At 36.0% G+C, this 16,163-nt stretch overlaps 1 protein-coding gene across 1 annotated transcript; it reads right to left on the bottom strand.

Annotated features, from left to right (window-relative positions):
- Positions 1–767: 767 nt before the first annotated feature.
- Positions 768–12,271, bottom strand: LOC141340645 (uncharacterized). Its single transcript, XM_073845695.1, has 2 exons — positions 11,809–12,271; positions 768–3,117 (listed from the first exon to the last, which is right to left on the bottom strand). Exons 1-2 carry the CDS (start codon positions 11,891–11,893, stop codon positions 2,141–2,143), a joined length of 1,062 nt encoding a protein of 353 aa, XP_073701796.1. The 5' UTR covers positions 11,894–12,271; the 3' UTR covers positions 768–2,140.
- Positions 12,272–16,163: the final 3,892 nt, after the last annotated feature.

A 16,163-nucleotide genomic window follows, 5' to 3' on the forward strand; every position in this document is an offset into this window, starting at 1 on the left:
CTTTTTGCCTACTACATAGTATGGAAGTATGCGGTTTCGAACACAGCCAACCTGCGCATTATGTATCTTAGTGGGGAGTTTGTGCGTTTGATGCTCAAAGGCTCTGAATACACTCTGTATTTCCAATGAGAAAGCTTGGTCCCTCTGAATCCCACTTATTAAGTTTGGGCTGAGTAGACAGTTCCCCCTCTACAAGGCTTTAAGTGATCAGCCCCTGCTCAGAGTGTAGTTGTCTTTGGATAGTTATGCTCCAGCTCAAACTTACTTTGCTCTGGAATACAACCTATTGAGGGCAGCTATGTTCTAGCTTGGCTTCTATGACTAAGTTGCGTTTTCCTTGGCACAAGCACTCTCAAATAAGAGCTTGTCTGCTATTCAAGGATAGCTGTGTTCCAGCTCAGTGACTGCTCCCCTTGTTAGAGTATTTAAGTAGTGGAAAGCACCATTCTCTGTGGTCCTGTCAATCTTCATTTAGGATCCTTGGAATATAGCTTTCTGAGTATAGTTGTGTTCCAGCTCGGAGACTGCTCCTCTTACTAGGATATTTAGGTTGCGGTCTCTTTGAGCCCTTGCCTATACAATGCTGTTTCTCCTGTTAGGGTTTCTAAGCAGACAGCCCACTGTTGGTGATCCTACCAAATTTCAAGTGGGTACCCCTTCCCAAGAACATGTCTATCTGAGGACATGGCTATATGAGCATTTTCTCACTAAAGATGCATCAAATAATTCAGTGCAATGTTTATTAATTCATGCAGTTTCCCATTTTATTTATAATCATTTACTTACATTGTGGCATTTCATTGTAAGACAGAAATGTAATATTTTGGTTCCAAGTTATCAGTAAATGGAATGACACGATGTCTCCGTACTAGGGCTGCACGATATATCGTTTCAGCATCGTCATCGCGATGTACGCATACACGGTAGTCACATCGCGGCAGTCACGATGCAGGGCAAAAAAAAATAAATATATATATATATGTGTCTGATTTATAATGTACTTTCTATATTCACGACGGTCATATGGAAGTATGTTGGATACAAAAAGGATGCTGCTGACCAAAAACAGGTGCTTTGTCGGGAGCGCCTGGCAGTTGTTGCAACACCTCGAGGAAACACTATGAATTTAAGGGGCCGTTCACATGTCGCGCCTAAAAACGTGTGGAGAACGCTAGGCGCAGTATTTTCTCCTACTTTCCAAAGCGTTCTGTAACTTGAGCTCCAGTGGCGTCTGCCGTTGCTAAGCAACCATGACCTGGTTATATCACAAGTGAAACTGTTAGATTGTAAGATAATTATTGTTAACAACACTTGTTATTGTCATTATAACAAGTTAAGTTTAGCTTACTACAATTTATTTGTTACCACTCTGGGGTTTGGTGCATAGCTGTTTTTTTTTTTTTTTCAAACTTTGTGACAATATATCTACTAATCTCTTTTCAAGAAGTTGTTAAATTAGTTATATTGTCACTCATGTTAATTCCTTAATTTGATAATGAAGTGTCCTCTTTTCATTCACAAAATGAGTTCCCTTTCATCAGGGTAAAAGCAACATTCATTATTAATTCCATAACATTAGAGCCTTGATTTGCCTGAATTGACAGTGAATAAGGTTGAGTCAATCTGTTTACGAAACAACCCAAAATAAGCTTTATAAAATATTTTATTTCAGGGTTTTGATTATACTTTTACATTTTTTTATTCTTTGAAAATGCTTACAAAATTACCCCAATTATTCTTGAATTATTATTTGATTTTTAAGCAGTTCAGAACACCTGATGAACATAAATTAATTTGTACACATTGCAGTATATATCGCAGGAAAAAAATATATCGCAATGTAATTTTTTCCCAATATCGTGCAGCCCTACTCCGTACAATCAAAATTAGAGTGTGTCTACTGCAACATTTAAAACTACAGCAAAGGAGACAGTCAGGTGTGGATACAGAACATCATTTACAGAAAATACCCACATCATTTCCAGGATGATCCTGAAGGGCCTCTGCAGTGTGAACTCCTATGTGAGTCTGCAGGTTTCATTTGACTGTGAAACACTTCGCACAATGATGGCATACAAAAATAGTTCTGTCCTGAGTGAAATCTCATGTGGGTTTCTTTACATGTGACTCTTAAGATATTCTATTTGTGATAATCTCTTCCCACAGGCTTCCTGTGTTTTTTCATGTGAACATTGAGGCTACCTTTATGACTGAAACTCTTTCCACACTGATGGCATTTCCAGCATTTCTCTGCTGAGTGAGTCTTCATGTGGTAATTAAGGCTTACCTTATATATGAAATGCCTTCCACACTGATCACATTTGAAGGGTTTCTTTCCAGTGTGAATGATCTTGTGACATTTAAGGCTAAATTCTGTTGCAAGGGTCTTTCCACAATGATCACATGTGTACAGCTGTTGTCCAGTGTGAATTCTCATGTGGTAATTACGGGTGTATGTATGTGTGAAACTCTTCCCACAATACTCGCAAGAGTAAGGCTTCTCTCGAGTGTGAACTCTCATGTGGACTGTAAGGCTTTGCTTTATAGGGAATCTCTTTCCACACTGTTCACAAGTATAAGGCTTCTCTCCGGTGTGAATGGTCATGTGGGAATGAAGAGTACCTTTCTGTGCAAAACTCTTTCCACACTGCTGGCAAGTGTAAGGCTTCTCTCCAGTGTGAATTCTCATGTGTTTTTGAAGTTGTACTTTTTGAGTGAAACTCTTTCCACACTGTTGGCAGATAAATGGCTTCTCTCCTGAATGAGTTCGCATGTGGTTTTTAAGGTGTCCTTTTTGAGTAAAACCATTTCCACACAGTTGGCAGGTGTAAGGCTTCTCTCCAGTGTGAATTCTCATGTGCCGTTTAAGGGCTCCATGTTGAGTAAAGCTCTTTCCACACTGTTGGCAGGGGTATGGCCTCTCTCCAGTGTTAACTCTCTCCTGCATTTCAAGTTTTTGTTTTTCATTAAAACTCCTGTTAGATTTGGTTTTCTCAACTCTTTTTTGTATGGAAGTCGTTTTAGTCTGTGTGGCTTTTTCACCATCATGGGGTTTTTCATACTGATCTGTCTGTTCCATTTCATATGGATCTCTATTATCCTCTCTCAGCACCAGGTCTAAAATGAAAAGAAAAAAAATTAACTACAGTTTAAAGCCACAAAGCAAAAGATGTCAAAACCAACATGAAAGGGTGTTGCATTGGTAAAAGTTTTAAAAGTCAAAAGAAATTTGAAGTAGACATGAGATAATCCATGTTTAAGCCCGACAAACGCTCACCGATGGCCCACCATCGGCTTGTTGTGTCCCAGACCTTAGGCATCAAAACCAACAACATGCATACTAGATCTTATAAGCACTAAGCTACTGAAAGAGGTCTTACTTGTAATCTCAGAACCTCTCAATATTTTTAACTTGGCACTTTCTTTAGGACATTCATAGGCTAGTTAACAAACCCCTTATGACTTGATCCAGGATAACGGTTTTATTATAGACCAATCCTAAATGGGCTATTCATGTTTAACATATTAGAAAAATGGTGTCACTTAACTGGTGTCTCCAATATACAGTATCTCACAAAAGTGAGTATGCCCCTCCCATTTCAGCAACCATTTTAGTGTATCTTCTCAAGGGACACTACTATAGAAATGAAACTTGGATATATTTAAAGAGTAATCAGTGTGCAGCTTGTATAGCAGTATAGATTTACCGTCCTCTGAAAATAACTCAACATACAGCCATTATTGTCAAAATAGCTGGCAACAAACACCCTAAGTGATTACAGCAGTATGTTGTTTAATCATGCAAAGCCACATGTCCTATTAATCATGTTTATATTTCGTCTTGTATTAGAGCAGTTAAAATTTGGTGCTTTAACCACAATTCTCTCATACTCACCACTGGATATTCAACATGGTACCTCATGGCAAAGAACTCTCAGAATTTGAGAAGCAGAATTGTTGCTCTTCACAAAGATGGCCAAGGCTATTAGAGGTTCAGTAACATCCTGAAACCCAGTTACACTACAGTGGTAAGGGTCATACAGAGGTTTTCCAAGACGGGTTCCATTCAGAACAGGCTTTGAAAGGGTCGATCAACAAAGTTGAGCACTCGTTCTGTGGGTCAGGTGCAGAACCTGGCTTCAAAAAACAGATGTATGAGTTCTGCCAGCATTGCTTTTAATGTTGCAGTAGTATAAGGTCAGCTTGTCAGTGCTCAGACCATACGCCACACACTGCAACAAGTCAGTTTGCATAGGCATCATCCCAGAAGCCTTATCTGAAGCTGGCTCACAAGAAAGCCTGCAAACAGTTTGCTGAAGACAACCAAAAGCATGAATTACTGGAATCATGTCCTGTGGTCTGATGAGACTAAGATAAACTTGTTTACTTCAGATGGTGTCCAGCATGTGTTGTGATGCCCTGGTGAGGAGGACCAAGAAAATTGTGTGTTGCCTACAGTCATCATGGTGGTGGTAGCATCATGGTCTTGGGCTGCATGAGTGCTGCTGGTAATGGGGAGCTGCAGTTCATTGAGGGAACCATGAATGCCAACATGTACTGTGACATACTTAAGCAGAACATGATACCCTCCCTTCTGAGACTGGGCTGCAGGGCAGTATTCCAACATAAAGACCCCAAACACACCTCCAAGATGACCACTGCCTTGCTAAAGACGCTGAGGGTAAAGGTGAGCCCTATTGAGCCTCTGTGGAGCATCCTCAAACAGAAGGTGAAGCTCTGGTGAACTTCATGCCCAAGAGGGTTAAGGCAGTGCTGGAAAATATTGGTGGCCACACAAAATATTGACAATTTGGGCCCAATTTGGACATTTTCACTAAGGGGTGTACTCACTTTTGGGTTTAGACATTAATGGCTGTGTGTTATTTTGAGGGGACAGCAAATTTACACTGTTATACGAGCTGTACACTCACTACTTTACATTTTAGCAAAGTGTAATTTCTTGAGTGTTGTGAAGAAAATATGAAAAGATAACATGTTTAAAAAATGGGGTTTTAAAAAAAAACCTCACTTTTGTAAGATACTGTATGTCAATTGCTCACTTGGTGTGTCCTGGCCACACTCACATATTACGCAAAATTCACTTTTAAATAGGGCATGCGAATCGATTCCAAAAAGAATCGTTTTCTCATTCAATTCAACAAAACGTATATATTGGTGCCTCTCAAACGCATTGGGAATCGAGAGTCGATTCCAAAGTTTAGAAAGCTCCTTATTCAGAGCAGTTTTCAGTTTAAAAAAACGTATATATGGGTCCCTCACAAACGTAAGGCTGCATCCCACAAAGGCTACCTATCTTGGCTGCCAGTCATCAAACGTCGCTGAATGTCGATTCATGAAAATAAACAATGAAAACCAGTCATTACTGAGCTCGTCTGAGTTTGTGGATGCAGCCTTCTATTTGAGAAGCACCCATTAATTTGCCTCTTGCTCTCTAATAGTTATTAGAAGTCTGATTCGTTTCCATGAAAAGGTTTGGTCAAAAAGATTGTTTTAATGAACCAGTTCAGATGAACTGTCTCACATTGTCCACAATTTTGAGCGCTGCGCAACAGAATAAATCACATGATCTTACTTACATCTTAAATAAATTATATTTTTAACCTTTCTACCAGACAATGATAATTCTGAAAGAAAACGCAGAGAGCCCTAATCAGTGGCCGAGAGTGCATCTGATTGCCTCGAGCTCTAATATCAGTGATGTTGTTAAAGATGCTTATTTTGTTTTAGTGTATAGTTTGCTAATTTTGTGCAAAACATACTGTTAACGTAAACCTCAATCAGCTGAACTGTAGACTTCATGTCTTGTTTTATTAATGCAATAAATGCATGTCTACAGCTGAGCTGTGGTTTATGACTAATTTCATAGGCAAAACAGACAGAATTACAATTTAAAATCATTCAGAGCAATAGACTTTTTTTAATTTCATACAAATTAAGCTTCATATTATGAGAAGGCTATTTTCTACGACCTTTATATCCTGCAGTCATTGTGAAATTAGCTTCCTCAAATTAAAAAAAAAAAAAGAAAGAAAAAAAAGAATTGAAAGCAACAGTGAAAAATCAATTATTGGAATTGAATAGCCCTAATTTTACATTTTTGAACGTAAATGTGTCTGTAGTGGGTATACACAACATCCCTATAAAAATACATCTGCTCCTTTTTTTCTCTTTCTTTTTAAAATTTGTAAAATGTGACATTACATTTTAGAAATCCTACACATCTACAGGCCCCACCCACAACTGTTGATGGCTACTGCTGTATTAACGAAGACCCTGCCCTGAGTGAGCTGCGTACAATCCTCTATTTAAACAGCATTCAGATAAGAAATGTTGTAGACATAGCTGACTGTTTTGTAAACAAAACAGGGTGAAATGCTGGAAAAAAAACTTGTACTTAGACAAATGAAACTACATTTTTGTATCTTACATGTACTAAGCTACTGAGCTGTGCTTTGATTCAACCTCACAACTTTTTTTTATGCAAAATGTGCTTGCCATCGCTTCTTTTGCAATCAAGATGTTTTTAAAATTTCAAAACAATTTCTCATGTTAGCAGGCAGATTACATTTTCACATGTGACCAACAATTCCTCAACAAATAGAAAATATTCTCAAAATATTCATCTGATAAAGGTAACATAGACCTGACAGAGTTGACACATCTGACGGTGGTGACAAAAACCTGAATTTGTAGTCATTTTAACATAATTAATTCATTTCTGTATTAAAACAAACACAACAAACAGTATACTAGTGTTCATAAAGCTTTTATTCAAGATTCGAATTTAAGTTTTTGACATCATTGGAACACAAATAATCAATTTTCTCTGATCTCAAAACAGTATGTCTGCTGTGCATTTTCTATGGAAACAGGGTAACTTTTTAACAGTTAAATTAACAAATAAAACAATTAGTTATCTTTATCCACTTACATTACAAATGGTCTAAAAATGATGTCTTATGGTTCCTCAACCCTTACTCTGATAGAAGTGATAAATATCAACTCACAAATATGCTGTATATTTAGTATTTACACATTAGAAAAAAATAAACACTATATTTAACACAACAGAAAATTATTTGAAAACCACCAAAATATGACGACTCACTGGCCCGTCACCACCGTCAGAAAATCTTGCAGTGGTGACATTTGACGGCAAATTTGTCATTTCTTTCACGAAACAAATGGAGTTCATGTAGTAGCCATTTTGTTTTCTCTGTTGATGCTAGACGCTAATAGAACCTGCTTCAGGAGAATACAATGGAGTTGACATATCACGGTTGTGACACAGGAAATATTAACATTAGTATCTAAAAATATTCCAAAACGTAGTAGAGCCTGTCTGACACTGATGTACCCTGCAGAGGTAAATGTGGTATGGGCACCCATTCACTGATTTTATTACATTTTAATGAATGTCTGACGGTGTTGTAGGGACACAACTTTGAAACCTTATGAAACATGCATGTGTCCTTGAAAAGATTTTATTAAGTGATGCTTTTGATTAAACAAGCTAATTTTCTTTTAGAAACACAAACAAACATTATAATTTATTTTATTGCTTATAAAAGGTTCAATGATTATGAATAATTCATAATAACAATTGACATAATAATAATACCATTAAATGAAGTGGATAATTTTGCCCTTATAACATTTACAATTTTAAAATATTTTTATTATTAACTAAATTTCTGGACAAGTTTTGACCCATGTGTATATATATATATATATATATATATATATATATATATATATATATATATATATACACACACACAGTGATGCCGGTAACGCGTTACTTAGTAGCACGTTACTCTAATATGACCACTTTTTCCAGTAACGACTAATCTAACGCGTTACTATTTCCATACCAGTAATCAGATTACTTGTCCAAGCCACTGTGCATTACTATTTCTTTAATTTTTTTAAGCAAAACCTATTTGGTTTTTCTTCTTGCGTCTCGGGGAGTGACGTCATGTATGCGACAGGTCATATTTTCAGGACAAGCACCGCGGCTAGCGACACACGAACAACAATGGAGGGAGGAGAGAGATATGCGTTTTCTAGCTGGAAATATAGTCACTATTTTGAGTTTGTATCAGCCAAAGACGATAATATTAAGGTTCGTTGTACACGACAAAGTGTTATCTAGCTTTAAAAACACTACGTCAAACTTGAAGAAACATTTGGAGTCGCAGCACGCCAAAAAAAAAAGAGAGACTTGTTTCCCTAAAAAGTATTTGTGTTATATGCAGTGGTGTCAAAAGTATTCACATTCATTACTCAAGTAGAAGTATAGATACTAGGATTTAAAAAGACTTTTGTAGAAGTTGAAGTATCAACTCAAGCTTTTTACTCAAGTAAAAGTATAAAAGTACTGGTTTCAAAACTACTTGAAGTAAAAAAGTATTGCCATTAAGGACAAAAGATTGGGCTGCGCCACAGGGGCCTATTGTGCACAACCCCACCTCCCCAAAAAACATTTCTAAAGGCCATAGTGACTATGTTATATTAAAATGTTAATGTTGAAAAATTTGGGATGCACTAGGCTACCTGTTTCAGCCGCATATATGCCCAATAAAAATTAATTCAATTTTATTGCAATGCAAATACATTAAAGAACCATAAATGTGTACTACTGAGCATTAACGTGTTTCACGAAGCGGGAGATATGATGACTAGTTGCTGACTATAAGTATTGTGTTATCACAACATTGTCAATCGCGTTGTCAATCGCAAACGCTAATTTATTCAAACATCCCTCTACCAAACTACCTACTGTAGCTTCATTTGCAGAGGATGAAGAGAAAGCACCAGTTTGATAAATAAGCTAGTAGTGGAGAAATAATATCTTGTAAGAAATCATCTTTTTTGAGTAACGACCCGGACACTGGCTATATCCTTGCTGGAGTGCAGGGCTGGACTGGGGTTAAAATTTGGCCTAGGACAAATCCAGCCCACAAGTTCCCCCGTGAGTTTTGTTTGGGTTATAGGGCCTTTAATAGAAGTAAATAAATGTATGAATAAAACAGGACAGAATCAAATAATGATAGATACTGAATTCAAATGCAACAAAAGAATAATGCATTTTTGTCACATAGTAATGCATGCAGTAAATCACTGATTTTGAGCTAGAATGCAGGACATTTATTGCTAATAAATTCTGTAAAAATTACTTACTTTTGTAGAACACAAAAGACATTTTGTAGAATGTAACCAAAGATATTCATTTACCCTTGATTTCTACTCTAAAGACAAAATTTTTGAATTTCTCAGAGTATCTTCCTCTATGTTCCACAGAAGAATGAAGAAGTTCATACAGGATTAAAATTACATGATGTTGTATATAATGACAATTTTTATTTTTGCTTATTACACGGCTCTTTGGAATGCTTGATTCTGATTGGTCAGTTGAGACATTTGCAGGTTCGTTCTTTTCAAATAATCGCCGCTCCAAAGTAATAACGCATAGCCGGTACTACTTGTATGTTTAAAATCCCTCCGTGCCAACAAAGATTACCGTTTGGCGCCATCTTGTGACAAACTCTGGACAACCACAATTAACAATGGATAATTTCGACATTAATCTATTTAAATTGTCTTACTAACGTACATAGTTTGAATGTTAGTCACGTGGTACTATATCGTTTCGCGGAAGGATAAAAATGTTAATTTAAAACAAATATGCCAATAAAAGGTTTCAAATTCATATTCATGTCCAGTTTTTTTCCTTATGTGGCAAGTAGCCGTGTAATAAGCGGGATAATGTACAGGCAGCCTGTAGTTATTGTGAAATAAGCCACTTTAGGGTGTTACAAGACCCTCCGCTTCGAGTCGGGTCCTGATCACACTGTCGGGGCTTATTTCTGCAATAACTACCGGCTGCCTGTACATTATCCCTTACTTAAAATCCAGATATTAACTGACTAGTATTAGTAAGATATCATCACAAGAAAACTTTACAATAGTTATATGTTTTTTTTATAATTCATAATAATAAACTATAAAATTTGTAATAAAAATGACAGTAATTATGTATTGGCGTTTATCACTTTACCCAGCAGAACCTTCAGAACCTTTAATGTTCTCATATCACACAACTGCCAAACACAACTCTGTTTTAAATCTGATGCGTCAAGCAACTTGCGCTGTTTATCACTTTACATCGCGGTGGAAGCGCAGCGTACGTTCGTCAGCGCTGTGCCGGTGACTGATCCCGCCGCTTCACACTTTTGGGCTATGTGCAGTTTCGAATGTCATTTAAAACAGCGCCTAATATGGGGGAGGTCTGCCTCGCTACGGCGGTCGGCCCACTGGGAATGTCCCGGTTCTCCCCGATGGCCAGTACATCCCTGCTGGAGTGTGACATGATTTGTGTCACGTGCGGGTGTGATGGATCGCGTACAAACCAATAGGGTGTCGGAATGGGATGTGTTTACACTTCTCATCCAACCACAACCAAATTCACAAATTCATGTGGATGGCGCAATTTATCTGGATAGTTTTATTCTTTTTTGAACGATGACATGAATGAACACAATTGAGCCGAAAAAAGAAATAGGAGTAACGAGTCTATTTTTAAAATGGAAGGAGTAGAAAGTACAGATAATTGCTTGAAAAAAGTAGAGTAAAAAGTCGGCTGAAAAATAATAACTCCAGTAAAGTATAGATACCCAAAATTTCTACTTAAGTAAGGTAACCAAGTATTTGTACTTCGTTACTTGACACCTCTGGTTATATGAAGTCAAGAAAGACTTATTTTTCTAAAAAGTATTTATGTTAAATGAAGTCAAGAAAGACTGTCTTTATTTATTTTTATACAAACGTGTATTTGTGTCAGGAAATAGTTTTTAAGTTCAACTTAAAATGAAGGAGATACATTGTTGACGTTACTGTTAAAATGCACCAACAATAAAGAAAGCATTGGCAAAACCGTTGTCGTCTTTATGTTTGGGGGGGGGGGTTATTGGCAGCTGCTGAAAGTAACTAATAAAGTAACTTGTAATCTAACTTAGTTACTTTTAAAATAAAGTAATCAGTAAAGTAACCAAGTTACTTTTGAAAGGAGCAATCAGTAGTCAGTAATTCGATTACTATTTCAAAGTAACTGTGGAAACACTGTATATGTATATATATATATATATATATATATATATATATAAAATCTGTGGGGTATTTTGAGCTGAAACTTCACAGACAAATTCTGCGGCCACATGAGACTTATATTGGGAAGGTTTGGAAATGTGATTAGAGGGTTTTGGATTACAAGCTACCCTACTTAAAATGTAATAAGTTGTTTAATTAATTTATTAAAGTAACTGACTGCATTTGAGTATTTTTTTTTTAATTATCTAACAAATATTTTCAACTGATAATCATTCTGAGGCATTTAAATCAGGCAGGGTTAACCTTACAGTAATAATTAACACCGATTACTCTCAGACTTTCAGAATCCTTCATCACTTTAACATGAAAAATAAAAATATTTCAAAGCACAGCCACCACAAAATCAGACTTTAGCACCGCTTTTTCCTTTAAGACTGCCTATTACTTTTTACTGCTTTTAAGATTTTAAGGTTAAATACAGATTTAGACATAGTTTATAGGTTATGATACTGCTTTTGAAATCAAACCCTTGCATAGCTACGACAGGGAACACTGGCATCTAACAATTCTTTGGGAAAAAAGTTCATCTCACATTCCTTAAACACATCTTTCATTTCTGTAAAGCTGGACATTTTAAGGATCAAATGAGGGAGTTGAGCTGTGAGATTGAAAACCAACCTGTTTGTTCCTCAGTATCTTCTTGTTTCAGACTGAATACTTCTTCAATCCTGATGTCTTCAATCTCCTCCTTAATAAATGCCATCTTTATCAATATGTGGACCTCAGTCGCTTCAGAGTTTGTCGGTGTGTTTGAACGCTTTATCCTGCTTAAAATGAAGAGAAGAATAAACAGAATTCAAAATAAACCCAAACTAAATCTCTGTGTGTCTTAATCAGCTCCCCAGCTCAGTAGTCAGAGTTAAATCACCCGATTCGACCAAAACACTCAAAACTAGCGCTGCTAATTAATCATTATAAAGGTACTTTTATGCACATGTTTTGGGACTGTTCAGTGATATCTAATTTCTGGAAACATGTAGTTCAAGTGCTAAAGTATATCACAAAGTTACAGTTTGATCTTGATCCTTGTCTTATGTTGTTAAATGATGATTCTTTACATTAGTTCCGAGAAGACTGTTAATGTTTGACTTCACTGCTGCTAACGAAACAATCATACAGCAATGGTTTACACCTGACATGGATCTTAAAAGATTCTGTCTGCTTATTTTTTATCATATTGTTTGTTTAATACGTAGTACTGCAAGGATTAATGGGGCTAGAATACAAACTGTCACCTATTAGAGCAATATAGCCCAAGATTTGAAAGAATTGTTTTAAATTGAAGATTTATTATTCTGTACGGAAATTTGCTGCTGTGGTTTTTCTGTATGTTCCTTTTGAGTTATTTAGTATTAATCACTGCACTTGTGGTTTGGTGTTTCTTTTTTTTTCTTTGGTACTCATGCTGTCACTCAAGCTCTGTAATGTTATTATTTCAAATAACAAATAAAATAAAAAATTATTACAAAAAAACTAGCACTGCAAATTATACATACATTAGATATTTAGTTATGATATATATACACTGCATGGTTAGTCAACATATACTTGCATTAAAACATTTCCAGCTGGTTTGTAGCTTGTTGTCCTCACTGCATATACACTGTTATGATTCGGAGTTTCTACTTTATGATGAACTGATTCAGGACACAGAGAGCGAAATGAGACGCTCCTCTTCTATTACTGATGTGCGGATGCCTTTTATTCACACCAAATAACGTCTACTAATGTTAGATAACGCATGTTACGGGGTTACACAAGAGCAAATAATGAACCCTGCAACGCTTATAAACTATAAAACTGATTGAGCGGTTTCTATCAGTTTAAATACTTAAAATCCGATCTTTCCCCAGCCGAATCATAACAGATGCTGAGCGCGGCGCAGCCTTGTGACGTCACGCCACCAGAGCGAAATAAAAGTCCTCTCTGCAAACCAAACGGTTTCAGTCCAAAACCAGTACAGTCACAACGTTTTTTGTGTTTTTTTTTTAAGAGACGTGGATAATTATTTAAATGTGACTTCTAATAAGAAAGCTATAAAGACTGTTAAGAGTGCTCTACATCAAAGGTCTTTGTGTAAAGAATCTCATGTAAAATAATGGCACTTTATTGAAATTTTTAAATTTATTTATTGTTTGTTTTTACTCGTTTTGCTTTTGTTGTTGCCTTTTCAAGTGTCACCACTGTTGGTGCCGTAAGCTGAATCCCTCCTGTCGCAAAAAGTCAGTGACTTCTCATAGAAAAATAGTCCAATCTAAAGTTTTGTTTAGTGTAAAACATGTCGAAGATTAGCAGATAGGCTGTTGATTCATTAAACGATAAGCCATTTCCTCAAAAAGCTGTTAATATTATATAAATAAATGTTTAATGCCTTCATTTGGTTATCAGAAAAATTAAAACACACAAGCATTTCTGGGGAAGAAAAAGATTGTAGGGCCCTGTCTTCCTTTCCTCAGTCCCAAAGAAATTATGTTTTTTTGAAGAAAACATTTCAGGATTTCTCTTTTTATAATGTTTATGCATGGCGCCTCGAAGTTTGAACTTCCGAAATGCAGTTTAAATGCAGCTTCAAACGGCTCAAAATGATCCCAGCTGAGGAGGAAGGGTCTCATCTAGCGAAACCATCAGTTTTTTCGAGACCAATTGTCAATTTATATACTTTTTAACCTCAAATGCTGGTCTTGGCTGGTCTCTGTGCAGTGAATGTGTAGTCAATATAATTTGGGTCAATGCAGTTAGGGCATGTCTAAAAACTCCTATCTCGTTTATGTCTCCAACGTCAAAATTGTCCTATAATACTGTTTTTACCTTTTTTTTTTTTTTTTGTAAAGGGCATTTGAGTTTCTTTGTATGTTCACTTTGTAAACACTATGTCGGCAGGGGTTAAATTGGGATTTGTTATGTGTGTGTGGGGGAGGCTCTATGGTGGCAGGCTATATATATATATTCATTGGTTTTCTATCAGCTGTGACATAAATCTGCATATTTTTAATATTTAATTTTTACATTTATATTTTACCCTAACTTCATTAATACTTCATGTTTCTTTTAAAATTCTGACATTTGATCCATTAATTCTATTACATAATATGAAATATGAACAACTGAATTAAATAATGTTATTGCTTTGAGAGTATTGTTGAGATTGTTAAGTATTTTTTTTTTAATATACAGAAGAAATTATGGAGGGGATTATACTTTTAAACCAAATGAAAACACCAGTAGGTGATGGCAAGTGTCTAATGAGTGAGTTGTTCAACGATTCGTTGTTCGATTCAGTTCGACTGATTCATCAGATGTTTGTGCATTGGATAGTGAAACTTTGACTCAACTGATTTGTTCAAGACAAATTACAAAACAAATTATTCAGCAATGAATCGTCTGGTTGCTCTGAAATGCGCTTTGGGTAGCTGTCTTTGAAATTATTTTTGCTGCTGAAATAGAACTGAACGCTGAATGATTCTCCGCAATCTCTTCATGAAATCAGCCGGGGTTTTTTTCTGTAGAGCCGTTTTAAACTTAGGCCTACTGTTTGAATGCATTCATTTACTTAATTCTTGGACTGAAAAGTTTAAAGGGGTTCACCGGTTTAAAGAGACCACTTTAAGGTATTGTTTTCATGGTAACACTTTACAATAAGGTTCATTAGTTAAACATTAGTTAATGTATTAACTAACATGAACTAACCATGAGCAATACATTTGTTAATGTATTTACTAATCTTCATTAACGTTAGTTAACGGAAATACAGTTGTTCGTTGTTTGTTCATGTTAGTTCACACTGCATTAACTAATGTTAACAAAATTTTAATAATGTATTAGTAAATGTTGAAATTAACATTAACAAAGATTAATAAATGCTGTATAAGTCCAGTTCATTATTAGTTCATGTTAACTAATATGGTTAACTAATGAACCTTATTGTAAAGTGTTACCATTTTCATTATAATGTACTGATTCAAATTGGTAATCAATAATTATTTTTTCATCTGCGCACCTCCGCTGACGGAGCGGTGATGGGCGCATCAGGCGCAATCATTAAACATATTTAAAAGGAAGCCGGCGCCAAGACTGCATCACATTTCCATCCACCTATTTTTTTGTGCATTTTGGAATGTCGCATAAATCTAGGATGAAAATGCGCCTAAATTTAAACGGGATGACTCAACTAACCAGCGGACCCATCTTGTCTCACAGCATCAAAAATGTTGCATTGGTCATTCTGAAATATTCCTTTACCAGTTTCGTCGCTTGCCCACCACTTTTTGATTTTTTTTATAGTAATAAAAATCATATAGTTCACTGAACACTGCTGCTCAAGAGTTGCATCACTGATCCGCGGCTGGAGTCGAGTATATTTTGGATTTTTAAAAGGCCTGTTGACTGTTGCTGTTTATCTAAAAGGTGATTTTGGAAGCTCATTGGAAGAACATTTGGTTCTTATTTATTCCACTGTGTTTGCTGATTGTCAGTAGGCCTGTTTTTTATATATAAATACACTTTGTGTAAGTTATTTAACAGTTATTTTATTTTTGTTAATAAATTAATAATTATGTGTTTAATATTGACTAAGTGAGTTAGTCGTACTGTTTTGGTGTCATCCATTCAATCACTGGACGCTGAATTGCCACTAATTCGAAAGTAAAAGTAAAATGCTCACAGGCATTTACAAGCTATTTAAAAACAAAGAAAAGTGTGGGAACGTGGGAAAACTCAGGGCTTAAAGTATTCCGGCACCGTGCCGGATCTCCGGCGTGCAGCCGTGAGGGAAAAAAAAAAATATATATATATATATATATATATATATATATATATATATTTTAGAGCCTGCGCATGCGGTTCAATATTTTCGAGACAATTTATTTCACCTACCAATCATATGAGAGGAGCGCAGCCTTAACTAACATTACAAGCCTATCAGAAGCAGAGAAGGGCGGGTCCTTGCAACACAGTATGATTGACACTCATACGTC

The sequence above is a fragment of the Garra rufa genome, chromosome 8, assembly GCF_049309525.1.
Source record: "Garra rufa chromosome 8, GarRuf1.0, whole genome shotgun sequence".
In the NCBI taxonomy this organism is placed as follows: domain Eukaryota; kingdom Metazoa; phylum Chordata; class Actinopteri; order Cypriniformes; family Cyprinidae; genus Garra; species Garra rufa.